The sequence below is a fragment of the Hylobates moloch genome, unplaced genomic scaffold, assembly GCF_009828535.3.
Source record: "Hylobates moloch isolate HMO894 unplaced genomic scaffold, HMol_V3 SCAFFOLD_16, whole genome shotgun sequence".
NCBI lineage: Eukaryota > Metazoa > Chordata > Mammalia > Primates > Hylobatidae > Hylobates > Hylobates moloch.
This window is the reverse complement of record NW_026652291.1, coordinates 29,338,829-29,366,324: the sequence shown is the minus strand read 5'-3', so window position 1 is coordinate 29,366,324 and position 27,496 is coordinate 29,338,829. Positions and strand designations below refer to the sequence as shown.

Genomic DNA, 27,496 nt, shown 5'->3' with positions numbered 1-27,496 from the left:
AGGTAAATTAATTGTGTTGTGGAAAGCAGTGGCCAGCTGGTGGGGAGGCTTTGTGAGCGGGACAAAATGTTTCTCGTGTGGGGCTGGGGGTCTGTAGATGAGGTCAACAGGTCAGGTGGCGAGAGCAGGCTGCTGGACTTGCCAGTGAGGGTGGCCCGGACAGGTTCAGCAAGGGAGGCAGGAATATGTGCAAGCAGGGGAAGTGGTGGGTCCCCAGAAGCAAAAAGTATGTAGCCACTCCCCTGGGCACACCCAGCCAGCACCCATCTCAGGGGTGGGGATCAGTTCCAGGATCGAGGAGAAAGACGGCTCAAGCAAGGACAAGCAGCACAGGGAAGAGACTGGATGAGGACCACCATCACCACAATAATGATGGTGGTAGCAACAGCCACTGTTCACCGAGCACTTCCTGTGTGCCGAGTTCTATGCAAAATGCTTTGCCTGAATTAACTTGCTTGATTCTTACAACAACTTTGTGAAGTAGAATTTGATATTATCACCAGCTTGGCAGAGTTTAAAGTGACTTGCCCAAGAGCATGCAGCTAATGAATGATGAAACTTTGTTCTAAAGCCAGAACCTGTGAAACTTTGTTCTGAACCTGTAGCCAATTCCTGCTGCTATAACAAAGTACCACAGTCTGGGTAGTTTATAAATAATGGAAATGTATGTCTCACAGTTCTGGAGTCTGGGAAGTCTGAGATCAAGGCACTAGCAGATTCAGTGTCTGGTGAGGGCTACTCTATGCTTCCAAGACGCCTTGTTGCTATAGACTCACCTGGCGGAAGGCGAAAGGGCAACAGGGACTAGCTACCCACCAGCCCTTCGATAAGAGACTAATCCCATCCCTGAGGGTGGAGTCCTCATGGCCTTGTCACCTCCTGAATACTGTTGCATTGGGGATTAAGTTTCAACATCAATTTTGGAGGGGCCACATATATTCAAACCATAGCACCCTCTAACTCTGGAGCCCATACTCAGAACCACTGGCTTCAAGCTAGTTGTTTAAATTGAGGCCTGAGATTAGAGCTCAGCACGTACGCCTTGGCTGGCCTGATTCTGAGTGATGGAGCCTGGGGTTCTTAGAGTCCTCTCTGACCTGGGGAATAGGAAGGTTGGTTTCTGAGTTCCCTCTGTTTGGAAGGTTTAGCAGGTCTAGGTAGCTATCCTCTTTCCAACTGCTTGGAGAGAAAGGAAATAAAGAAGTCATATTAAGCAGGAAGAAAACAAATGGAAATGTTAAGAGCAGGTTAACTGTTTAGGAGAGGAGTATAAAGGGGAAGTAACATTTCTGTGTGCATTCGGGAAAGTTGTAGCAGTACTGACAACAGCTAAGAAAAAAGAGAAACAGACCAAGGAGGAAAATGCCTTAAATTCTTAAGTAGGAAGAGAGTTTGGGTCAACTTTGTTTTGCCTAAAAGTAATTGAAAAAGGGAAGAGGCAGGCCTGCCTGCCCGCCTGCTCGCCTGCCTTCCTCCCTCTGTTCTTTCCCTCCCTCCTTTTTTTTTTTTCTGTCATTGCAGTTTCCAGACCTGCACACTATGTCTTGATTTTTTTAGGGCTGGATAAACCAGTTGCAAGGAAGGGACTGCGTGGGGGTTGTCAGAATGGAGAGCAGTATTAATGGGGAACAGATGTGGGTGGGGGCCAGGATCAAGGGGAGGCAGGGTTGGTGATCATTCACAGAGCTGGGGAGAGACCTGAGAAGCTATGGAGTCTGGTCCCTTCCGTTTGGAGATGGAGAAAATGAGAACTAGGGAGGTTAAGTGACGCTGGGTTATAGAATCTTAAGAGTTAGAAAGGCCCTTAAATGTCACCTTGCCCCACTGCCCAAGGTCGTACAGCTAATTAGTATAATAGAATGTGCCTCTCATTCTGCAGCCATGCCCATTCTCAAACCTTGAGCGCTGCACGCATTTATCTCAAGTTCACAAAAAGGCCATGCACTATACTATTTGTGCAAGAGTGAGTCTGTTAGAATAAAATTGTCTTTACTGCTATCCTCTGGGACCATCACAGAATTGAGATGTTGATCATATGAAGCAATCTTATTGAAAGAAAAAACTTCCAAGGAAAAAAGTTGTGTCCCCTGAGCCAGCCAGTCTCTGCTAAGGGGGACCTGCTGCTTTGCAGAGTGAGCAGCTGAAAGCCAGGAGGGAATGATTAGAGATGCCAACCATTGGTTAAAATTCTCCGAACATAAATGATCTCCTTGTTCTCCCTTTGATGGATTCGGTCTCTCAAAAATAAAATGCATCTGTGAACATCACACCTACTTCTTTCCTTTCCTTTTGAGTCCTGTATGGAGAAGTACCCAAAAGCAATTTTAATATAGATGAAACAGGTTGGGCACACATAGGTATAAATATGCATAGGAAATGGAGGCCCCTCACATCATCTGAGTTTTTTCTGGTCTAGTGGGTCGGTCAGTGATTTTACTTTTTGACCCATGCTGCCCCCACCAGAGCTGAATACTGATGGCTACACCAGTTTCTCCAGGTTTCACGGCACCCATTGTAAGAGAGTCTATGTGTTGAAGTGGCAGGGTGCCCTTGTTTCCTATTCACCAGGGATTCACCAGGGTGGGCCCTGGGCCTCCCAGGAGGCTGCCACACATGGTCCTGTGCTCCCCAAGTGGCTCGCATGCCGGCAACCAGAACTGAGGCACCTTCTCTTCATGTACCTCATGGCTTGGGTAGTCTCAGTGTATTTATGGGGTTTCGGGGGAACCACAGAATGTAAAAGAACAGAAGCAGAGAAGATGGTGGGTTAGTTACTAGAAGGAAATCTTTACAGGTTTCCCCATTATAGAGCAGAAACTTCTGTACAGGAAAAGTAAAAGACCCACTCCAGCAATTAAACATGAATTGAAATAAAGGTTTCCAGAAGCACTGAGAAGTTTGTCCCTTGACTTGTGGCACATGGTTTTCTTGTCTCAGTCACCACATCCAATCTCGTTTATCTCCATCCTCCATCCTTGTAGCTCGGTTTTCCCAAGATTTATGTCTAGTCCCAAAGTTCTTCTTTTCCACTAGCTTTCACTTCCTCTGATCATGCCAATGGAAAAGTCTCCATTTACAGCCAGTCTTTCTTTAACACTTCTCTAACCCTGCTAATCTCACCTTTTAATACAAAATAGGCCGTATGCTCTTGGATTTTTGACAAACAGCAGTGTCTAGCTAATAAAGTTTGTAGTTTTTAAAAAGCTGTGTTTTTTTTTAACAATTATTTCCCTATGGCTGGTGATGATAGCTTTCCATTGAAGATATAGAGTTTTCTTTTAAAAAAAATATTAAAACCAAGGAATCAATTTAAAGAAAATACTAAGTGGTTGCAGAAAGTACATAGCTATAGCAAAATTGGTGAAGGTGGCACTTGGAAATGGCAGACATTTGGGGAACACTGTCATACAGCAGTTCTTCTTAGCTGCCTCTCCCCACTCTCAACCCCCTTCTTTCTCCCAGTGGGAAGAATAAGAACTTCCATTTAACTGCTTTGTGCTGCTTTTGTACTGCAGGATACAGGGTAAGTTGCATAATATTGATCATTGAGGTCTCTATATGTGGGCATAAGTAACTTGAAGGGGGAAAGCAAAGAACCCATGGTTAATTTCAAGCCCCAAAATCCCTCCTGATCCCTGATCAATGTCAGTTTATATATTTATAGAGTTGACACCAGTAATACCATCTTATTTGGTCTTATTGCTTACCCATTCAGCCCTGACACCTTTCTCATCTCCAGCCACCACCTTATCGATATTTCAGCCACACCATGTCCCCTGCTGTTTTCCGAACACCTCGGCCCCTGCATGCCTCTGACCTGTGTTCAAGTGGTTTCCCTCCTGCAGCTTTTCTGCCCATTGCGAGCCTTCTCATCTCTCTATTGGCAAGGCTTCCAAGAAGCCTCCCCAGATCCCCAGCTAGAATGACTGGTTCCCTCTTTAGTGCTCCTGTGACGGTTTGCTTATACCTTCCTCACTTGTCCTGTCAAATCTGGGGCTCAGTAGAATGAGAGATTGTGAACCTCAGTTTCCAGGTCCAGTGCTGCGTCCACTGGCTTCAGAGCCTTCATTAGATCTCTTTGAGGACTCCTGGTCTCCACTTCTTCATCTAGCAGCTGACAGTTTGGATGTGGTGGGAGTGTTTGGATGTGGTGAGAGTCTTTTGTTTGTTTTCTTGGGGTTTTGTTTGTTTGTTTGCTTTTGAGATGAGGTCTCGCTGTGTTGCTTAGGCTGGTCTTAAACTCCTGGGCTGAAGTGATTCTCCCACCTCAGCCTCTTGAGTAGCTGGGATTACAGGTGCACACCACTGCAGCCGTCTGGTGGTGAGAGTCTTTTTGGCCTTACAGTATGTAAGTTTATGGAGGTGTTAGTGTTATTTCTGTAATGTTCTTTTCTCCTACCAGATTGTAAAATCTTGAGCAAAAGATCCCCAATTCCCAACACCTCTCACTTGTGCCTAGTAGATGATTAGTGATCCAGTAATGGTTTCCTGAATAAAAAAATGTTCATTTGAGAGGCCTAAAACCTCTAGAGTTCTAAACTCTGCTGCCTTTTCTTGATAGCAGGCATATTACATTTTATATGTTCCCATAACTGTAGCTACTCAAAGCGTTTCTGTGTATTTCAACCTTTTTTCATACATTTAGTTTGAAGCAAAACAAAGCTGTCATTTTTAATGTGACCAGCAGGGGGCAACATTCTCCCAGGAATTGCCTTGTGATTCACTAGGCCTTGGCAGTCTATAGAGAGGACATGGGCATGAGTTTTTTATCGGTCTACCAGACATCTTACTGATGAACTGTGCTGGCAGGAGCTAAATATGATGTAGCGTGACCTAAAACCCCAGAGTGCCAAAATTTGGGTGTTAGGGAATACCTGCCTGTTTTTAAAAGAAGGAAGAAAATATGGTACCTAGCAGCATATACTAGATGCTAAACACATGAGTGGCAAGAACTAGGAACCGAGGGGAAAGAGGGTGGTGACTTCAGCTTTCAGGGGAGATTTAAACGAGGAGATATCTATTGGACAAGGAAAACTTCAGTTCATGAGAAATATCTAGCTTTTAATGAGTATTGCAGGTGTGGGGGCAGCTTAGAGCAGAGGGACCCCAATTATCCAGTGTACCGCCTGGGATTGAATGAGCAGTGTGGCCAAGATGACAATGGCAGATTTCTCCTTTCCTCACATTTGGGTTTTCACTGCAAAGGCTCATTTGGCGCTTCACACATTTATAAAGTAGAGCCTTGGTTCTGGATTTGCTGGTGACATTAGATGATCCGGGAATGTTGCCTTCTCTCTCTCATGCCTTGGTAAAATTTACCTCAATGAGGTTTGGAGGCAACTGTGAGATTTTTCTTGGACGTTTAAAAATTATGAGGGTAGAAAACCTTGCAAGAAAATGGCATTTTGATTTTTTTTCTCCAGAGGAAGAAATTTTTACTTGACATTTTAAAAATGTAAAGTAGCTTTGGCATCAATGTAGTTGGTATCTCTTTCATGCTCTTCCCCTGGCCAGTTTTTCTTCATGCATTTGGCCCCTGGCTGCAGTTTCTTCTCTTTTGTAATGGGAATCATGCAGGTGCCTTCCTATGGCTTTGGCGTTTCTCTCGCCTGCAACAAGTTATAGTCAGAACCATTCATCCAAACCCTTCACATTCCTCCCCAGGTCAGAGTGATCTGTGAGGGATGGACTCGCATAGGGCCTTCCACGGGCACAGGCAAGGCTCCAGGTGCTTGGCGCTTTGGTCTGTTTTAAGCCTGTTCTGCCTTGCAGCAGGGAGGTGGGTCTAGTGTCCAGTATGTGCTGTGGATATTAAGAGACTTCAAGGACACTTCCCCCCATTTATCCCGGTTATGTCCCCTGCTAAAATAGGTTAACGGTGTCTAATTAACCACTGAACATTGTCATGCTGCATAAAGATAGCATCCTGGCTGTTCTCTGAGCCGTGGTACTTTATCTCCATTTAGATCTCTGCAGTATTCCATTAAACTCGAGAGAAACATTTTAACTGAGATGATGTCTACGTTAGGGCTGCCTTTTACCCTTCAGCACATAACCCATGTAGCAGCAGTTAAGGCCTCTTCTCTCTGGTGAAGGGAATCCAGGTTGTTTTGTGGCCTCTTCCCCAGAAGTTCATGGGGTCCCTGCAGTTGGGGGCCATAACTACCTGCTAGTCCCACTTGATCATGATGGCCAGATCAGGCCCCCTGATGCAGCAGGGAGGAGACAGACCCTGCAGGCAGGAATAAAACTATGAGGATCCAAGATTCTGCCATGGTCCCATGTGGCTGAAGTCACAGATGTGCCACTGGGATCCAGCTTGTGCTCAGCTGCCCAAATCACACCATCAAATGTCAGTATGGGCCCCAAATGCCAAAGAAAGGGATTACATTTGAGCAAAAGAATTTCAAAAAGGGAGGAATATGGAGAGAAAGGTGACTTAGCTAGACGGGATCTCTTTTTTGCCATGATGCACACCGTTGCGTTGTAAATAAAACATATATAATATATCACAGAACAATTAAACCAACATTAACTACCAGATCATCAGGACTGACAAAGCTACAGCTCTACTATAAGTTGAAAGGTTGTCCCTGTCCTGAAAATATTAGTTGGATTTGAAGCAGAGGAGCATTTCTCATGCTGTTGAAATGCCTGCATGTCTCCATGGTGTAAGGATTGGAAACTGAGCTTTGGAGTCAGACACTCTGCTTGCATTCTGGCCCTACCACTTTCTAGGTAGGTAACCTTAGGCAAGTTACTTACCTCTCTTGAGCTCCTCATCTGTGAAACAGAGAGAATAAAATAAGGTACTATAATACTGAAATAAGATAATGTATAGTATAGTTATCTGTATAGGATATATGTGTATATGTCCTATACTGTATAGGACATATGTGATTATATAATTGTATAATAGTATTATAAATACTATAATGACAGTGGCTGGTGCCTAACAAGCTCAGTAAATGTTGACTGTTGTCATCAGTCGTCATCCTTCTTAGGGCAGGTTTGTGGGGGAAGGGACAGCACAAAGGAAGGGTGTGCTGGGGCCTGGGACTGGGCTTTCCCCGAGAGTTGAGAGTGGGTGCGCTGAGCCAGGCAGGAGAGGCGAAGTGTAGGTCAGAGAGAAGCTGGGATGAAGACCAGGAGGGGACTGGGTGAATGTGGAGCTGAGGTACTGGGCTTTAAATGCAGGTCACAACAGCAAGACAACCCCCTTCACCTTCACATCGTCTACCTGAGAAGCCAAGCTTCTGAGTCCTTAGCAGCTTCGTGGCTAAGCATTGTAGGCAATTTGGAAAGGGCCATCAGCCCGCCGTGATGTGGGGAGGGGAAGCCAGTCTTTGCTCCCTCACCCTGCGCCACAAGGTGGAGGTGAGAGAGAACGTTTGCTGTCACTGTCCCAGGTTAAAACTTCATTCTGCAAAATGGCCAAAGCAATCAGTGAGTGATGGAGTAGCTCTTAAAAAGAAACCTGGCATTTAATTAACTTTTCAAAGTGCTGGTTCAGCAACCTCTATGTTTTACATTTTGAATATTGAAGGAGCGTCTCTAACCGGATCTGGATTGCTCTGGGCCTGGTGTGGTGGAGAACACCTGCTTAGTTTTCATGAACACCACGGACTCGGGCGTGAATTTCAGGATCACTCAGGAACAGAGACTTCGCCTAGTGGACCATTCAGGCCCCTTGCTATTTCTTCCTCCTCTCATCCTTTAGGTCAAGTCCATGTTCATTAACGCTTCTGTTAGAAGGAAGTAGGCAACTCAGGAGGAGAAGGCAAATAAGTTTCAGTTTTGCTGCTTAGCGACTGGAATATTCAGCTGAATGTCTCAAGGCTTAGGGCAGGGAGTCTCGTCTACGTGACTAGGTCCCATTTCTAGAAGTTACTACCTCAGGGGGATTAGGAGTAAGCCCAGCCCATGTACATGGAAAAAGCTTCCAGGGGTGAGTCTTGTGCACCACTGTTGAAGAATGACTAATTTAAAAGATTCTCTCCAGCTTCCAATTCGCTGTCTATACCATATTGTGCCTTCCATAAGGAGAGAAAGTCAAGAAGGGACTGTCTACACAGTAAATCCAAGCAGATGTCTGGGTGCCTTAGGGATATTAGATAATCAACTGGTATCTTCCTTTGAAAAGGCTTGAGGCAAAGTGTTTGGAATCTAGGGTGAAAGTCGGGAGACATGGATTCTAGTTTCAGCCTCATCACTAACTAGCTCTGTGATTTGGGTGAAGCCCGCAGCCGTAGTGCCCAGCGTCCCTCTCTGTGTATAAAATTGTGCTGCTGAAACCTGCTTTTCCTCTTCTCCAGAACTCAGCCGAGGTAGTGTTTGTAGATGTGAATGTCTTTGAAGAGTATTGAAAAGTGATCTGTGTGAGGTGATCTTGCCGGAATTACGATTTGCCAGGTTCCCCAAACTTCTAATAGCCACTTTTGGGGGAAAAGGCACGGGGGCCCTGAGTGCAGAAATAAACTGGCAGCCCAAGGCTATGCTGATCTCAGCTCTGCAGACAGCCTGTCAGAGGGCTGGGCCCAGATCACACAAGCCTCTTCGACAGCCTCAGTTTCCTCAGAAGTTGGGAATGAAGTATCTCTGAAGAGGTGCTCCAGAACCCATAATTCTTTACCTCAACCTCTGTCCCCACACAGTCTGGGAGGCAGAACTTCCATATCAGATTCTTCTCTGATTACCTACCCTGTAGACTGTGGTAGACTACTGTGTTTTAGGTTCTTGTTTGTTTGCTTGCTTGTTTGTTTTTAACCTGTCACCAGTAGTTTGAAAATACAGTCAGGGCTGAGCACAGTGGCCCATGCCTGAATCCCAGTGCTTTGGGAGGCAAAAGCAGGAGAATGGCTTGAGGTCAGGAGTTTAAGAACAGTCTGGACAACATATGAGATCCTATTTCTACAAAAAATAGAAAAAAAATTAGCCAGGCACAGTGGCACGCATTTGTAGTCCCAGCTACTCAGGAGGCTGAGGTGGGAGGATAACATGAGCTCAGGAGTTTGAGGCTGCAGTGAACAATGATCTCAACACTGCACTCCACTCTGGGCCACAGAGTGAGACCCTGTCTCTTAAAAAAAAAAAAAAAAAAGTAAATTAACAAAAAATAAAAATATACTTCATGACTGGGTATGTGTATATATAAAACAGGAAACAAAACGTTTACATAATACCTATCCTTACTGTTTTCAGCACATGGTGTTTTCTGTGCTATTAAAAAAGAAAGATGAAAGAAAAATTTTAAAAGGAAAGGAAAGCTGGTGGTGGGCCACTAAATTGGTTTCATGGCTCACTAGTGGGTCATGACCTGAAGTTTAAAAAACATCGTGCTAGATTCTGTGTCTTTTGCTGGGCTCCTTGTCACTGCACTAGCCTGAGGTGCCTTTGAGGACCAGGCAGATAAAGTAAATCTGTGAAGTGGGGTTTTATTTCAGAATGGCACCTTCAGTCATATTCTTGAGATACATACACAAATTATTTGCATATTCGCATTTCTATAAAGAAATATACTCTGCCAGTTTTCCTAAAACACGCTCCCCATTTTGTCTTTTTGCCTCCTCATATTTGATAGCTGCCTAACTACAAGACGTACTTGGCCAGCCTCCTCACTCCTATTGGAAAACCAGCAGTGCAGATCACATAATTCAGGACTAGTTCTAGACCCTACTCAGTGTTTGGGAGCAGTGCGGCGTCGGGGGAGCTCAGATTCATCCACTGCACATCCAGTATTGCCAGGCTAAAAAGTTAAACTAAAAAGTTAGAGTCCAGAAATTTGGATTTTTATACAAAATCTCCCCATTTTGGCAATGAATTTACATTAAAACAGAACAAAATAAAAAATAGACAGCAGTATGGTTTAGACCAAATTCATCTGCAGGCTAGGTAAGGCTGGGAAGTGGCCAGTGTTCGGTCTGTGACCCAGATCAGAGGCAGGGCGCACCATCCCACTCAGTGCGCTCCCAGAACCCATTATTTCTGGCAGAGAGAGAGAGAATGAGAGAGAACACGCCACCTGAGGGCATCCCTGCTGTCCATCCTTGAGGACTCCATTTGATCTTCCTTCCTCTGTTGGGAGAAAAGAGACAGGGGAGAGTCCTTGGGCTCCTCCTAGAGTAAGAGCAGGATGTGGGCTCAGCAGCAATTAAGCTGAATATTAAACTCATCGCCCTTTTGGATGTTGAGTGGATAAATGGCAATTAATCAGCCTCCCCCCAAAGATTAGCATTATCATTATTGTTTCCTTCAGACAGAATCGCCACTGGTTTTGCCACCGCACATTTTGTAGGGAAGGAACGATTTGGTCATAACTCCTGACAGTAATTGGAGACGAATATGTCTCTTATGTACGCAACGAAGGCACCAGCCTTTCTTCCTAGCCTCTTTAATCCTGGGATTCTTCTCTTATCCCTGTTTTCATCCAAGCACATCTACCCTTGGTGACATTAGCTGTGTCATTTGGACAGTGGGGGTATAGAGTTTAACTTCATGAGGACAATTAGAAGCATTGGTCCTCGGGGATGGCGTGAACTGGGAAGACAGCTTCTGTCCTCCCATACAGACAGAAGGTGGCTTTGGTGGCTACTGGGCGCTCTTCCTTTAGGATTCTGTTGACTTAGAACAGGCATTGGAAGCCTATAGCATCCAGCAACACCAGGCTGGGAATGCCCTGGGCACCCTGCAGTGGTTTCTCTTTGGTGCCTCCCACTACCCATTCTGTCTCCCTCTGCCCTCATAATCTTCATTGCTGAGGCTCCTTTATCTCTCTTTAAGGATCAGAAACTGCAGCCTGGGAGATTCCCTTGGAGTTGTTATACCCTGTTCTTCCAGCTTGACCTACCCATTCTCCCACCTCACTTCAGCCGTCATTCTTTCTTTTTAAAAATATTGCAGTTGATAGAGTCTAAATTCCATAGAAAGCAGTCTATTTAAACTTTGACTTACTTTTTAAAATCGTTTTTAATTTTTTTATTTTATATTATTAATTTTTTTTGAGACGGAGTCTCACTCTGTTGCCAGGCTGGAGTGAAATGGCGCAATCTTGGCTCACCGCAACCTCCACCTTCCATGTTCAAGCGATTCTCCTGTCTCAGCCTCTGAGTAGCTGGGATTACAGGTGCCCACGACCATACCCAGCTAATTTTTGTATGTTTAGTAGAGATGGGGTTTCACTACGTTGGCCAGGCTGGTCTCAAACTCCTGACCTCAAATGATCTATCCGCCTTGGCCTCCCAAAGTATTAGGATTACAGGTGTGAGCCACCGTGCCTGGCTGAAATTTTTATTTTTCAATTGACAAAAAAAAAAGAATGTAGAATTCTACTTTTGGCAGAGGGAGTTATTTGCGTTTTGCAGGAATTGCTGGTTGGCTCCTAGAAACCAATTCTTACTGGCAAGGCTGGTGGCCCACCCTGTCAAGGTCTACATCCTGCCTCCAGGCCATTTGCCACCCTTTGCCCCCATCCTTTGCTCTTGTTCATCATGGTGCTACATTTCTGACTTAAAATAACTCATTTAAAACAAACAAAAAACTCTACAGTAACAGAATTGTGGAAGTTTTCAGACATACAAAAATGTAATCTCCATGTACCCAATATTCAACTTTAATAATCATCAACATTTGACCAGTCTTATTAGAAAACTTCACATCAGTGTTTCTCAGAGTGTGAGTAGTGACCCACTTAGATTAGAATTTAAAAATGCATATTCCTGGGCTGCCCCCACCCACCCAGACTAGCTGATTCAGAAATCTCCCTGCCAGGCCCACCAATCTGCGTATCTAACAGGCCCTGCGGATGGTTCTTATGCACCCTGACGTGTGAGAACCACTACCGTAGATACGCGTGTGTCAGCCAGGCCCTGGCACTCCTCACCCACCATCACTCAGAAGGTCCTCTCGTCCTTCGTGTGTAGGGCACAGAAAAGCAGTTCCGAAGCCTGAAGCTTGAACTGCGAGGCGAGGGCATCCCTTTTTGCTCACTGCAAGCCGCAAGTGCTGACAGCTAACAGCACCAAATAAGACCCAGGGTCTCAGTCCTAAGAAAGCACTCTATAAATCAGTCAGTTAATTACTGAAGAAAAGAGGGCACTGAATCATCTGTATCTATTTCAATTTTAAGCCACTCACTCAACCTGCACTTACACTCTCAACAATTCCATTTGGAGTGAGGCTGATATAAAGCTGTAAGAAGGCACTACAGCATCTTCAGTTCTCTCATGCTAGTTGTGCGGCTTGTCTCTAAAGAGGACTCAGACAAATAAAGCAATTGAGATATACTAATTTGCCTCCACTTTTGAAACCTTCCTCAAGATACTACCTGGTGCATGAGACTAGTGAGCTCTCAAAAACCTTGTCTTTTCTTTTCTTTTTTTTTTCAGGTTTAGGAGGAAGGCTTCTGAAGAAATAGAAGAGTACGTTTCCAGTATTCTTATTCTTATGGTGTCCTATGTTGATCGTGGTCAACACTGCAGTCTTGGTGGTCATGATCTGTTCCACTTATGTTAAACACAGTGTTAGAAGTCTGGGGCTAGAATCATTTATGCCTGCTGAATCCAAGGTTTGGTTAATCCCGCTTCCTCAACTGAAGGTCTGGACCCTGGCATTGATGCCCATGTCCTATCTCCCACTGTGTGGTTTTAGAATTATATGTCCAGGTATCAGGGTACTGGCCCATGCCTTCTGCATTATTGATACAGATGGGCAGAAGGAATACCAGCTTCTAAGCCTTGCCTTCTCGTAGGACTTATATCAGAAAAGAAAGAAGTTTTCTAGATAAAGGTGCTGTGAAGGTAGGGCCACCCAGTTTCCTACCTCCAGGGGCGGAAGCTGCATTCACGTCATAGCCTTTGTGATGCTGTCCTCTGGAATAGTGCATCGCACAGCCTGTGCAGCCACGCACGGCACACCCAGTGGCCTAATTAGGTTTGACTAGGTTGACAGAGAAAAGCAGGTTCAGGCACATTTTCATCTAGGAAAAAGAATGGATACAATAAACATTTGGGATGTTCCTTTCTGTGTTTGAAACTCATTTTTTGCTCTTTTTCTTCTTTTTTGGGGGCAGTTTTCGCCTCAGACCACAGAGCCTGAATGGATCAGATTATGAAGGAGGTAAGAGGCCCTTGGAGGAAGTCAAAAGGTCTTCTAGAGAGGCCCCAGAACATTTCCTGGGCTGCAGCTAAGGCACTGTTGGCTGCATCATTACTGAAGACATTTGCAGTGGTCTCCTGACGCATGCTGATGCACATCTTCATGCCTTGCTGAATGCTGCCACCTCTACCTGGAGTATCTCTCCCTTCTTTATCTGATAATCTTGCTTATCCTTCAAAAGGTCAGCCAAAGCATCACCTCCCCTGAAACATCTTCCCTTCCCATCCCACTCCCTCTCTCACCGGATGTTCTTTCTCCATGCTCCTCTAACCTCTTTGGCAAACCAACATTGTAATAACATGGCCAATATTTACTAGGTGTTGACTATATCCCAAGCACTGTCCTTCCAGTTTACACATGTTAAAGCATTTTCTCTCACCACAACCCCCTAGTACTGCTATTATCCCCATTTTACAGTTGTGGAAATGAAGGCATGGAGAGGTTAAGTAAGTTGCCCAAGGTCACAGAGTTGCTAAGTGAGTAGAGCCAGGATTTGAGTACAGTTAGGATGTACTGTGATTTAACTCTCTGTTGGCTTGACTGTTTTCCCACTAGACCTCTAAGCTTTTTGATGGCAGACAACACATGTTCTTTATCTTTGCATCTCCAGTGTGTGACGCATAGTAGTTAGTAATGCAGGGAAAACAGTACTAAAAAGGCAAGTAGCTGTGGCACAGTGGAAGCCTATGTTCAAATATCAGGAGAAAAGATGAAGTTTGTGTGTGTCTCTAAAATGAAGCCTTCTAGGGAGGAGATTATGTAGGGGATCCAAATTATTATTGTTATTATTATTTTTTGAGACAGGGTCTCGCTCTGTCACCCAGGCTGGAGTGCAGTGGTGCAATCTCAGCTCACTGAAACCTCTGCCTCCCAGGTTCAAGCGATTCTCTTGCCTCAGCCTCCCGAGTAGCTGGGGTTGCAGGTGCATGCCACCACACCCAGCTAATTTTTTGTATTTTTAGTAGAGATGGGGTTTCATCATGTTGGCCGGGCTGGTCTCTAACACCTGACCTCAAGTGATCCTCGCACCTCGGCTTCCCAAAGTGCTGAGATTACAGCCGTGAGCCACCGTGCCCGGCCCCAAATTGTCAAAGCCTTTTTTTAGCCACACTTATTTATAATTTTCACACTCCTTGTTTGTTTGTGTAGATCCTAGTTTCTATCTGGCATCAGTTTCCTTCAGCCTGAAAAACTTTATCATTATTTTGTAGAACAGGTCGTCTGGCAAGAAATTCTGTCTGCTTTATTTGTCTGAAAATGTCATCCTCAACTTCATACCAGACATGGAATTCTAGGCTGACAATTTTTTTCTTTTAGCATTTTAAATGGTTATTTTATTGTCTTTGGCCTTTTTTCTTTCTTCCCTCCCTTCCTCCCTCCCTCCCTCCCTCCCTCCCTTCCTTCCTTCTTTTCTTTTCTTTTCTTTCCTTTCCTTTTCCTCCTCTCCCCTCCTCTCCCTTCCCCTCCCTTCCCCTCCCCTCCCCTCTCTTTTATTTTCTTTCTTTTTTTTTGAGACAGGGTTTCACTCCATCGTCCAGGCTGGAGTGCAGTGCCATGATCTTAGGCCCACTGCAACCTCCACCTCCTGGGTTTAAGTAATTCTCCTGCCTTAGCCTCCTGACTAGCTGGGACTACAGTCGCATGCCACCACACCCGGCTAATTTTTCTATTTTTAGTAGAGATGGAATTTCACCATGTTGCCCAGTCTGGTCTCAAACTCCTGACCTCAAGTGATCCACCCGCTGTAATAGGCGTGAGCCACCTCGCCTGGCCTACATTGTTTCTGATGAGAAGACAATCATTATTCTTATCTTTGTTTCCCTGTATGTAATGTATCTTTCCCCCTATCTGCTTTTAAGATTTCTTCTCCATTACCAGTTATTTTCAGCAATTTGTTCATAATGTGCCTTGGTGTGTTTTTCTTTGTGTTTATCCTACTTGAACTTCTTGAGTCTGTGGATTTATAGTTGTCATCAGATTCAGAAAATTTTAGCCAATATTTCTTTAAATATATTTTTCTTCCCTCCCACTTCTTCTAATTACAAGTATGTATGCCCACACAATTGTCTCCACAGCTCATTGAGGCTTGGTGTTTTTTGTTTTTAGTCTACTTTTTTTCTCAGTGCTTCAACTTGGATCATTTCTATTGCTGTGTAACTGGTCTTTTCTTCTACAGTGTCTAGTCTGCTTTTAAGCCCATCTAGTGAATTATTATTTCACATATTTTTTTTCAGCTCTAGAAGCTCCATTTGGTTCCCTTTTGTGTATCTTCCATTCATCTTCTCATTCCGTGTATGTTTTCTTTCATCCTTGATAGTAGCCTTTATATAGACTGAGTATCCCTTATCCAAAATGCTTAGGACCAGAAGTGTTTCGGATTTCAGATTTTTTTCAGATTATGGCATATTTGCATTATGCTTATCTAGTTGAGCATCCCAAATCCCAAAATCCAAAATCTGAAATCCTCCAATATACATTTCCTTTGAGCATTATGTCAGTGCTCAAAAAGTTTTGGATTTTAGAGCATTTTGGATTCTCAGATTAGGGATGCTCAGCCTGTACTAGCTCTTTTCATGTTCTTTCGCTGCTAATTCCATTATATCTGTCTTTTCTGAGTCTGTTTCTATAACTGATTTTTCTTCTGGTTACAAGTCATATTTTTCTGCTTTTTTTTTTTGGGAGGGGGGTGCGGGGGACGGAGTCTCACTGTGTCTCCCAGGCTGGAGTGCAGTGGCTCTATCTCGGCTCACTGCAAGCTCCGCCTCCTGGGTTCATGCCATTCTCCTGCCTCAGCCTCCCGAGTAGCTGGGACTACAGGTGCCTGCCACCACGCCCAGCTAATTTTTTGTATTTTTAGTAGAGACAGTGTTTCACCATGTTAGCCAGGATGGTCTCGATCTGATCTCGTGATCCGCCTGCCTCAGCCTCCCAAAATGCTGGGATTACAGGTGTGAGCCACCATGCCTGGCCTGTTTTTCTGCTGCTTTACACGATTAGTAGGTTTTGATGATTGGATGCTGGACATTCTGAATATCATTATGTTGAGTCTGGATCTTGTCTTCCTTTAAAGACTGACATACAGACACTCTTCAACTTACAGTCTGGATAAACCCATTGTGAGTTGAAAATATTGTAACATAAATCAAAATATCATAATCCATAACCCCCTCTTGAGTCAAGGACCACATTGAACGTGTATTGCTTTTGCACCATCATAAAGTTGAAAATGCGTTAAGTTGGTCAGGCGTGGTGGCTCATGCCTGTAATCTCAGCACTTTGGGAGGCCAAGGCGGGTGGATCACCTGAGGTCAGGAGTTCGAGACCAGCCTGCCTAACATGGCGAAACCCCATCTCTTCTAAAAATACAAAAAGTTTGCTGGGCCTGGTGGCGGGCACCTGTAATCCCAGCTACTCGGGAGGCTGAAGCAGGAGAATCACTTGAACCTGGGAGGCGGAGGTTGCAGTGAGGCAGAGTTTGCACCACTGCACTCCAGCCTGGGCAACAGAGTGAGACCCCATCTCAAAAAAAAAAAAAAGAAAGAAAGAAAATGCATTAAGTCAAACCATTGTAAATTGTGCACATCTGTATTTGTTTTGGTAAGCAGTTAATATATTTTCTTAAATCAATTTGAGCATTTTGAGAATTGTTTCAAAGCTTCATTAGAGCAGGTCTACAGTTAGCCCTAAACACTAACACCTGGTTGTTCAATGAGATCTCTGTACTCTAGCTGAGTGGAGCTGAGCCTCCTCCAGTTCTGTTTAAGTGCTGGGGATTGTTCGGCTAGCACCTTTTCAGTAGTAATTGAAATATCATAATGCATTCTATGGCCATACCACCCTGAATGCGCCAGATCTCGTCTGAAATATAATGCATAATCCCCTCTAAGTCAAGGAGGTTGTGCTCAAGTCTGCTCAGGCTTGTGGAGTTTCACCCTACAGAGGCACAGCTTAGTATCTAGCGGGTCTGGACTTCTAGAGCTTTTCCTCTCCATTAGCTTCCCCGTCTTTCAGACTTTGCTTCTAAAATTCCAGCCACTTAAGCCCCACTAAACTTCAGTCTCCCTTCAACTGAGTGAGACCTTCATGCTATGTGTGGGGCTCCCCCAAGCAGTGCCAAAGTCCAGGAATGACCTCTAGTGACCTACGGCTTACTTTATCTGTTTTCCTGCTCTCAGGAATCAAAGTCTTAGGCTGCTTATTATCCAGTGTCTGGAAACAGTAGTACCATATATTTTTCCTCCAATATTCTAGTTGTTTATGGCAAAAGGGCAAGTCTAGTACCACATACTCTCTCATGGTGGGAAATGGAGTCTTAAAGCCTTTTTTTGGAACACCTTTGCATGTGACTGCATACAAAGAGAATTCAGTCTGTAAAACTTAGACAATTGTCTGATAATCACAAGACTAGGGAAAGGATCAAAAAGAACATCTATGAAATATTCTGGGATGGTGGTTAAAATGTATAATCCCAGGCTATGCACTAATCAGAAGCTAGAGCTGGGGAATCTGCATGAATTTAAGTAAGCTCCCCAGATGAATATTTGACAACTCTGTAGGGACTGAGGACCAGCGAGGGCAGGAGTCCTGTGAAAAAGTACTTCTGCCTCATCTCATTCCGGGCAGGGGTTGGGGGGCAGTAAAGATGAAAGAGTTGTCATTAGAGGTCAGAACACTCCACACTCTAAGATTTAGTAAGACCATACTCTCATCATTCTCCAGCCTTTTTCTTTGCTTTCCAGTATCTCTTCATGACAGATCTTCCTCCTTAGCACTACCTACTAACTTCGTTTTAGACTTCTCCACCCACTAATAATTCCCAATGACTATATTAAATATGAGATCTTGCATTTCTGCTCTCAGAGTCTGTTTTCCCAGATAGGTACCTAAGATGTCTTTTGCCAGTGCCAAATTGTCAGCTCAGAGATTGGTGGCTGCTGGCCACACTTGCGATCTGCCTGTCATCGCAGACTGCTTCTTCAGCCATTGGTTGCATAGGACAGTAAGGTGACCATCCAAGAGGATGTACCCAAGGACTGAAGGGGGTAGAGTGTCTGCCAGATGTGAGCAAAGCGGGTAGGTGGTTAAGGAGCAGTGTGCATGGAAATTGTAATGCTAGAGCAATGATTCTAGAGCCTCTGGTTTGAACCGGCATGAGGGACAGTAGTAATGAAGGCTGGTTATTTGTAGTGTGAGGATCTGGCCAGTCTTGAAGGTGTGTAGAAGTGAGTAAAGGGCAGGTTGTTTCCTGCAGGACGTCTTCTTTGGACAGCCTCAGTCCCCAGTTGCTCATGTTTTGTATTTGTTCAAAGCACCAAGAGACTTGTGTTTTAAGTAAGAAAGCATTAAACTCAGGAAAAAGGATTTTAGAGTTCTTTGGCAGAAACTTCTAAATGGAAACACAAGAAAACAAATTGATAATCTACAGAATTATCTGGACTTGTACTCTTCTCCAGGCTTTTCTCCACCCTGCCTTAAACCTATTCCCAACTCCCTTGAAAAGACTTCTGAAATTCTACTTTCTCTACTTTTTTCATCATGGAAATACTAAATTTCAAGGAGTAACTGCTAAATGTTATAGCAAAATCCTCTGAGTGCTGAAGTTTACACATGTTATAAATACATGGAATTAGAAAGGTGTACTGGCTGCCATCGGGGCATCATCACTTTAGGATCAAATTGTTGCACCTTTAAGGAACTCTAGGACACCTTGTCCAGACCTGTCCTTTGTCATGTTAAGAAAGTGAAGTTCAGAGATTATTATATAAAATAACAGGACTCAAAGAGAGAAACTCTGGTCCTCTGACTTCCAGGACAATCTGCTGTCATGCCCCAGTGTCCACCAACATCACCATCATCATCATTTACTACCAAACACTTACCATATGCCAGCTACATTTTCTCTCATTTACTTCTCAAAACAAATCAGTAGGAAAGTTTTGAAAAATCAACTTTACTAAGGCCTGATTTGTATACAATAAACGATATCCTTATTAAAGTGTACAATTTAGGTTTTCACAGATGTCTATACCTGTGAAACCCCTGCCACAAGACAAAACATTCCCATCACCCAGAAGTTCCTCCATGCCCCTTCCAGCCCATCCTTCCTCTCTCTCCCTTGGCCTCAGACAACTACTGATGTGTTGTTCATACTATAGAGTAGCTTGCAGTTTCTAGAATTTTATATAAAAGGAAGCATAAGTGTTAACTCTTTTGCACCTGGCTTTTTTTTTTCACTCAGTGTAATGATTTTGAGATTCATCTAAGCTGTTGCATACATCATTAGCCTGTGTATTTTCATTGCTGAATAGTATTCCATTGTATGGACATACCACGGTATGTTCAGTTCTTGATATACATTTAGATTGTTTATTATCCCCATTTAATTTATTATTTATTTTTTAAAAATTTAAGAGATGGTATCTGTGTTGACCAGGCTGGCCTCAAACTCCTGGGCTTAACCAGTCCTTCCACCTTGGTTTCCCAAAGTGCTGGACTACAGGCATATGCCACTGTGCCCAGCTCATTAACTCCATTTTAAAGCAGACTAAGGCAAAGAAAGGTAACTTTACCTAAGGTCAGACAACTAATAAATGGTAGCACCAGGGTCTGAATATGGATCTTGACCTCAGGGCCCTCGTTCTTAGCCTCCGGGCTCTAACAAATGGTACAACTCTCAGATACACTGGCGTCTCCTTCCACAGGTAGTTTGTATTAATGTCAGCTTCCAGATTTGTAATATAGAGTGCCTAGAATGATTGATGGGCTGCTTAATAAAATTTCATTAAGGAAAGAAAGAAGAAAGATACCTATTTTCAAGAATACCTCTAGTTTTTTTTCCTCCTTCATAAACTTGATATGTGAAATTTGCGATTTGGCCTTTATTTTGGCCCTGGAGGTTTGAAGCATAAAACCCTTTCTTGTCAGAGAGCACTCCTGCTTTTACCCTCCAGGAGGGATGCCTCTTCTCCAACATAAATCTGTTTTCTATGCAGTTATGCTTGAGTCCTTTAATGGAAAATCAGTTCGTATGTTACACTTCACACTCGACTTAGTCCATTTCACTGTATATGAATGTTTAGAATCCATTATGCAGTAGGAATCATATGTTACATATAACTAGTTTCTAGAATTATCTTTGCTCAGAGAATTACTTGGTTGGCTAGTGAAGGCTGCTGCTTTGAACTTAGAATATCCAGTGGGTGGGGAAACTCGGGAATGATTTCCCTGAATGATCCATGGACGTCCATTCAGCAATGACATTAAGCAGATCTTTGGGCACCTGTAAGGAAACCTAGTGGTTCCTAATAAAATCACATCCAGGCTCTTTGAGGTGGTCTGTGCAAGGAGCACTATCACTTAGGAAGGGGCTGATCACTCTCTTACACTTGTAGGGATACGTGATTGGTGACCAATTTCAAAGGACAAGGTGTGAATATTAGAGAATAGAAATGAGGATCTAAGGTCAGGGCCCTTTCCCAGTAGACAGTCTCCTTCCACTACCAGCCTTGGAGATTAGACTTTATTGAGGAAAGCCAGCAGCTTTTCATCCGATGCCTCCTGTGGCCGGTATTGCTCTAGATGCTGGAGTTAGTGATGAATGAGACAGTCCTTGCCCTTCAGGAGCTTCTGATCCAGGGAGGAAATGCCCTTCCTTCTCTTTCTTTCGGTCTTTCATAGACAACTTTCAGGAGACATGTCTCTCTCTATGTATATTGCTCAGCATTCAGCCTCCCTTGCTTCATCCATGGTACGTGTTGCTTATTCTTTCCTTGGGAAGATGCATGCTGTCTTCCAGACCTCTGATGCCTAGGGATAGAAGACAAGCATTTTCTCCATCCATTGATGCTTCAGGCTTTCTAGAAAAGAGAAGAGAAAAATAGAAGAGAGGCCAGGTACAGTGGCTCACGCCTGTAATCTCAGCACTTTGGGAGACCGAGGTGGGTGGATCACCTGAGGTCAGGAGTTCGAGACCAACCTGGCCAACATGGTGAAATCTTGTCTCTACTAAAAATTAAAAAAAAATTAGTCATGTGTGGTGGTACATGCCTGTAATCCAAGCTACTCAGGAGGCTGAGGCAGGAGAATCACTTGAACCCAGGAGGTGGAGGTTGCAGTGAGCCAAGATTGCACTACTGCACTCACCACTGCACTCCAGCCTGGGAGACAGTGAGACTCCTCAAAAAAAAAAAAAAAAAAAAAAAAAAAGAGAAAAGGAGCTTTGAAGATTGGGTGTGTTTTCAGAATGAGAAATGGAGAGTGAGTGACATCAGAGGTGGCTTTGGGATCCATTGCTTAACCAGAATGTACTACATGGGGACTATTTGCAAGACCACGACCAGGCTACCAGCTCAGACTCTGCTAGAAGCCAGGCAGATAATGTAAACCCGTGAAACAGAAAAGTGTAAAATAAAGGATGGTGGGTCCTGTGGTGAACCCAGAGAGGAGATGCCTGGCCTAGCTTAAAATTTTTCAAATTCATGTTTTTAAAAATGACAGAAATAATTTTTAAAAACACTTCATAAGCAGGACAAAATGTATCTACAAGTTGGATTAGACCTTTAGGAGCTGATTTGCAAATCTTTCACCAGACCTCTTGGGGCACTGCTCTGAAGGAGCACAGAACTTTGTTGGGGGGACAAGGCATAAAAGGTAAAAGGCACTGCAAAAGTTCCATAGCTAAGACAACAGTTTAGTGGATGGCAAAGGCAGCAAATGGTCATTCCTGTGTTAGTGGCTTACATTACTAATGGCCATGAGTTTAGAAAAGGAACTGATCCCTGAGGGCTGAGAGCACTTCAGGAGAAAGGAAGAGCGCGTGCTGGGTCTTGAAGGATGGATAAGAGTTGGCTAGCTAGGGAAGAATGTGAAAGACCTTCCAAGGAAGGATGTCTGGCATAAGAGACTCCACATGGAGAATGAATACGGAATTTATAGTAACCAGAAGAGCAGCTGATTCAGCAGAGATAGGTCTTGATTCTGGTCCTTTCCCAACTACAATACTCATCCTCCCCACATAAACTGCCTTTGATTAAGTTATGAAGATTGCCACTGACATAATTTGCTGATTCTAGGTAGAATTACCCACAACTATAGCTGACACAATGCTTCAGGGAAGTGGGGATTCATGATTCTGGAGAATAGCTGGAGAATGATGGACAGCCAGAGCCCCAAATGACCTCATGGTCCCCAAACTGTAGGATGGCAAAACTGCTCTGTCTCACTGAGATGACCATCCTTCAGTGGCATAATCATCCATTCTTGCTCTTGGAATCAAGTTTCCAGCTTGCCCTAAGTCCTTTAGACTTCTTCTGTCATGGAAAGTTGTATGGTGTTAGAGAAAGAACATCAGATCTGGAGTAGGCTTGAACTCAGTCTCTACAAGTGACTTTAGGCAAGTCATTAGTTCATTTATTTGTTCGTTCATTTACAACCCCTTGATGAATATTGCTGAGTGTGATTGTGATGCATGGGGCTAAGCATGGGGACGCGATGTTGATCTGAATTCATTGTTCTTACCCTCATCCAGTTTACAATCTATTCAGGAAAACAGGGCTTAAACAAATAGTCACACAGCAAAATAAGTAAGGACAAACTGCGACTGAGTCCCCTGAAGGACGAGTGCACTGGGTGCTGTGAGAGAAATACCTGAGACTGGGCAATGTATAAAGAAAAAGATGCTCAACTGGCTCATGGTTCTGCAGTCTGTGCAGGAAGCACAGCAGCATCTGCTTCTGGGGAGGCCTCAGGAAGCTTCCACTCATGGCAGAAGGCAAAGGGGGAGCAGGCACGTCACGTGGCGAAAGCAGGAGCAAGAGAGAGAGGGAGGGGAGACGCTACACACTTTTAAACAACCAGAACTCCCTATCTCGAGGACAGCACCAAGGGAATGGAGACTTGATTTGGACTGGGGGATGAGAGAAAGCCACTCTAGAGAAATGACTTTTAAACTTCAACTTGAGGGCAGAGTAGAGTTGTCAGAAAAGGGGGGTATGAAGTCAGGGGCCAGGGAGGAGACTCCTAGAGAGGAGAGGAGACAGCAAGTGCTAAGTTATGTCCCCTCTCTAACCTCTTCCAGGCCTTCTTAGTCTCTTCCAGCTCTACAACCCAATTATCAGGAAGTCAACTCTGGATAGAAGGTGAGACTGAAGATGGGCATTGAGAGGCACACTGACAAGAGTAAACAAATTATCTTTTAAAAAAGATGAAGAATGTTCAGGTGGAATAATCTCTGAATATGCAATTAGATACGGACTCAACTTTCAAAAGTTCATCTCAGAGCTAAATTCAAGTTACAAAAGAATTTGTAAGCTCCAAAATAAGTCCTTAAAAAGTAGAAAGTCTCTGAAAACAGGAGCCCAAAAAAAGGACTCAGTCTTGTGTTTAACCATTGCCTTTTAGCAGAGCCCAAGACTGAGTGGAGTTGTAGCTCCCTCCTCCTGGCAGCTGCCAGCTCTCAGGAACCTGGGCGTGCCTCACCCCCACAGGAGAGGGCTGTGCTCCTTTGCATCCTGAGGTCCAGTTTTGGCAGAATTGAATACCTCAAAACCTTAGTAATAATAAATCCTTCTGGCCAACCAAAAAGTGTTTAATTCCTAAAGGACAAGCTGGGTTGAGCCACTTCTAGCCAGGGGCGATTGAAGACTTAATTCTGCAAGTGTAGCAATCTGGATGATCTGAAAGTGCTAAGTTTAAGGGTAATTGCTCAATTTTCTATCCATGTCAACAGGGAAAACAGGTAAAAGTGACTGAACACAGCCAGGCAATGAGGCTGGAAGAGATGTGAGATGCTAGGCTGTCAATGGAATTAGAAAAATGTTACCTGTAGAGGACTGTCGTCCCGCTGTCTCTCCCTCTTCCCATTCATCTGTCTCCAGGCTTTCTAACTCTCTTTTGGACTCTCTCTCGTTTTTTTGCTTAATTCTTTCACCATATCCTTCATCCCTTCTTCTTCAAACAGCAGAGTCACTCTGAGCCAAAACAGCTTTGTCATAGAAAGTAGAAAGAACTCTTTAAAAACTAATCAACGGAAACCCTGATGGCTCAACTCCACTCTCACTTAGTAAGAACATTTCATTATGTTGGCATTGCTTCCTTAGGCTTAATATAGCATATGAGACTTCCTAGGTGGTTCCTAAACCTGGTTCCTTGGCCTCCCTAATTTTTAAAAAATGATTGTAACTACTCGATATCGTTTAGATATGTGTCCCCGCCCAAGTCTCAAGTTGAATTGTAATCCCCAGTATTGGAGGTGGGGCCTAGTGGGAGGTGACTGGATTATGGCGCTGGCTTTCTCATGAATGGTTTGGCACCATCCCCTTGGCACTGTCCTCATGCTAGTGAGTGAGTTTGGGTTGTTTTAAGTGTGTGGTGCCTCCCCACCCCTCCCTCTTGCTCCTGCTTTCTCCATGTGATGTGCCTGCTCCCCCTCCACTTTCCGCCGTGATTGGAAGCTTCCTGAGGCCTCCCCAGAAGCAGAGGCTGCTGTGTTTCCTACACAGCCTGTAGAACCATGAGCCAATTAAACCTCTTTTCTTTACAAATTACACAGTTTCAAGTATTTTTTTATAGCAATGCAAGAATGGCCTAACACACTACTTCTGATGTTTTATCAAATAACACTCCTTAAACTCAATTTGTTTTCCTAAGTTCAGAGTTACTAGGACTAGACATTAAGGTCTTTCTCAGTCTCCCTAACCTTTCCTAACACATGCGCATGTAGGAACTCCACATCCATAGTGGGAATGGGGGCTGGGTGAGGTGGATTGGTGCTTACTGGTCCAAGGACTAAGCTCCCCTCTCTTTTGTCTCAGTGCTTTGTTAAACGTTGGTCTGTTTACAGGATATTGGGTAAGAAATTTGAAAAATCATTCTTGTAGGAAATAATATTGGTAATTAATGTTTGTGTTTACCATGAGCCAGGCGTTATGCCGACTGCTCTACCTGCCGTACTTCAGTTAATCCTCACAATTCTAAGGAGACGCAGTGATTCTCACCATCTTAGGAGGAAACCAAAACTTTATGAAGTTAAATAACTCATCGAGATCACATGGCTAATAAGCAGTGATGTGCTCTCCAGGTGCGGGGGAAAGGTCCTGATTGGTAGTGTTTGCCAAGTCTGTGGTGTAAATACTCCCACCATGATTGACTTCAAACTCCCAACATGACATCACTGATTTCAGAGGTGGGAAGAGATGGGCAGCAGCACCATCAGACGGTCTTTACTTCCTCCATACAGGTACACGATAGGCACACATAGCCTCAAGATCACAGATAATAGGAAAATAGTTAAATTCAGGAAATGGTGAGTTTTGAGTATTTATTATCTTTCTTTTTAATATCATTTACTTAATTATAAGAATGTATAATTTCATCTTTAATGATGTTTCCGTTTGACAACCTGCAGGCAAAATTCCTAAGAATTTAGCAAGTGGCTCTTTGGGGCCGGTGCGAGCTGCTCCAGCACACCACAGCTGGGAAATGGTGGTGCTGGGACTCGGACGTGGTCTTTGTGTCTCCTACCTCCCCACCCCCCGCCGTTCACAGCCCTACTTATGGAGGAGGCCCATCTCCACCTATTTTCCAGCCGCCTGTTGCATATCAGCTCCCCCATCGCGATTCTCAGCTTTACTTCTTGGCCATGTCCTCAGTTCTGTTGCTCCTCTCATTGTCAAGTCTTGTCTACAGCAGGGCCTGGGCTGGCTAGAGACAAACACAAGAGACCAGGTCTTTAAAGCTCTCGTGACCTGAAGCAGAATCTTCAGGTTTGACCATTCCTCTCTTTTTTCCATCAAATCCATGGAGATTACTTTTACATGATGAGTTCAAGAGTGCCTGTGCTAAATCCTCCAGAGGCGAGAACCTATTTTAGGGCTGGAAGAGTTTCACTGGGCTTGTACAGATTGCAGTGTGAGTATTGGAGAGTTTGGGAGGTTTGGTGAGAACTGAAATTCCACAGAGCACCACTGGGCCATGAGACTTGACCAGACCTCCTCTTGCATTGGCAGGGCTAGGCCAGAGTCCCTAACTATGCCCTGAAATGTCTGGGTCACACCAGACTTTCCGAACATACCATCACGAACATCCCTGCTCAAAACAAGGTTGACAGTAGTAACGTCTCTGGGATTCCATTTTCCTTGTTATATGAGCAGCTTGCTTGCGTGCATCTGAAGAGGTAGAATGTGAAGAATGAAAATGGAAGTCTTGTGCACAAATGCATGTTTTAAACAAAGCAGGTTGTATTAACCTTCCTCCAGGAACACAGAGAGAAAGCTCTGTCAGCATTCTGTCATGCTGTAGTCTTTAGGAGGATTGTGATTAATAGCAAATGATCCAGCATTGAGCACTGACAAAAGTAAAAGAGTTAAATCTCCCCAAAATCATTATAGAGATCAGGGTTTGTATGCTGTAACTTCTTGGATTCTGTCCCCATTTAATACAGAAGACAGGATCAGGATAGGACAAAGCCAATCCTATTTAGTTTTGTGAGACTGTCCCAGATGTGACTGTACGTGGTGTTTCAGCTTTCAGGAAGAGGCACGAGCACTTCTTCACCTCCACACAGTTGTGACAGGAGCGGGTGAATGAGGATGCGAGCAGGAGAGCGGCCTTAGATGGATGAGGACCACTGCCCAGGGAGATCTTAGACTGCTTTGATTTTTATTTGACCAGAAAGAAAGAGAGGTTCAGTATTCTAGGGTGTCTGTTTCCAGTGACAGGGACTATATAAAGAAAAGGCAGCATGTTCTCTGCAATGGAAAAAGATAGGTGGAGTTGTAGAGTTGCTCCAAATAGTCTTTGTAACCCAGAACACAGCAGGTTGTGGCCCGGGATGACTGGTGACTGTCTGTGCTCTCCTAAATAGAAGGCTGTGGTTCATTTCTCCGTTTGAAGGCTGGCAGCTAGCTGTTGCCTAGGTGAGATGGGAAGGGACAGGCATGTTTGTGCATCTGAGGTTGGACTTAGGACATCAGTTGGCCCTCAGATGGAGAAGTCTTTTCCTTCTGACACATCACGCATGGAGATAAGTTTCTAAAGGAGGACTTGAGGCAGCAAAACCTACATAGGGCAGAAATCTGGGGAAGAGGTAATAGGGAATCCTCTGACCCTCGCAAGAGGCAAACTTCACGGCCAAGTGACACGTCTTCCTTTTGTGCTTTAGGCTCTACCAGCTTTCTGAACATTCAGAGATGTCCAGTGTGTGCGCATGTGCACACATCTCTGTGTGTGTGTACTTGTCTATATACACACGCAGGAGGACACAGTGTGATTCCTGAGTCCATAAGTGTGGTTGACAGACTAGGTTTACCTAAAAGACCCTTTAAGAGAAAGCTCTTGAAAGATGATT

General features: G+C 44.2%; 1 protein-coding gene across 2 annotated transcripts in view; it reads left to right on the top strand.

Moving 5' to 3' along the window:
- Positions 1-27,496, top strand: part of IFT43 (intraflagellar transport 43) — a 96,054-nt gene that overhangs the window by 58,225 nt on the left and 10,333 nt on the right. For both annotated transcript variants that reach the window (XR_004244553.2, XM_032134801.2), the window contains exons 4-5: positions 12,384-12,416; positions 13,067-13,113. Coding sequence is in view for 1 of the 2 variants with exons in the window: in XM_032134801.2 (XP_031990692.1) it covers positions 12,384-12,416; positions 13,067-13,113 (80 nt within the window). In the remaining variant the exon portion in view is untranslated. The remainder of the gene's footprint in view (positions 1-12,383; positions 12,417-13,066; positions 13,114-27,496) is intronic.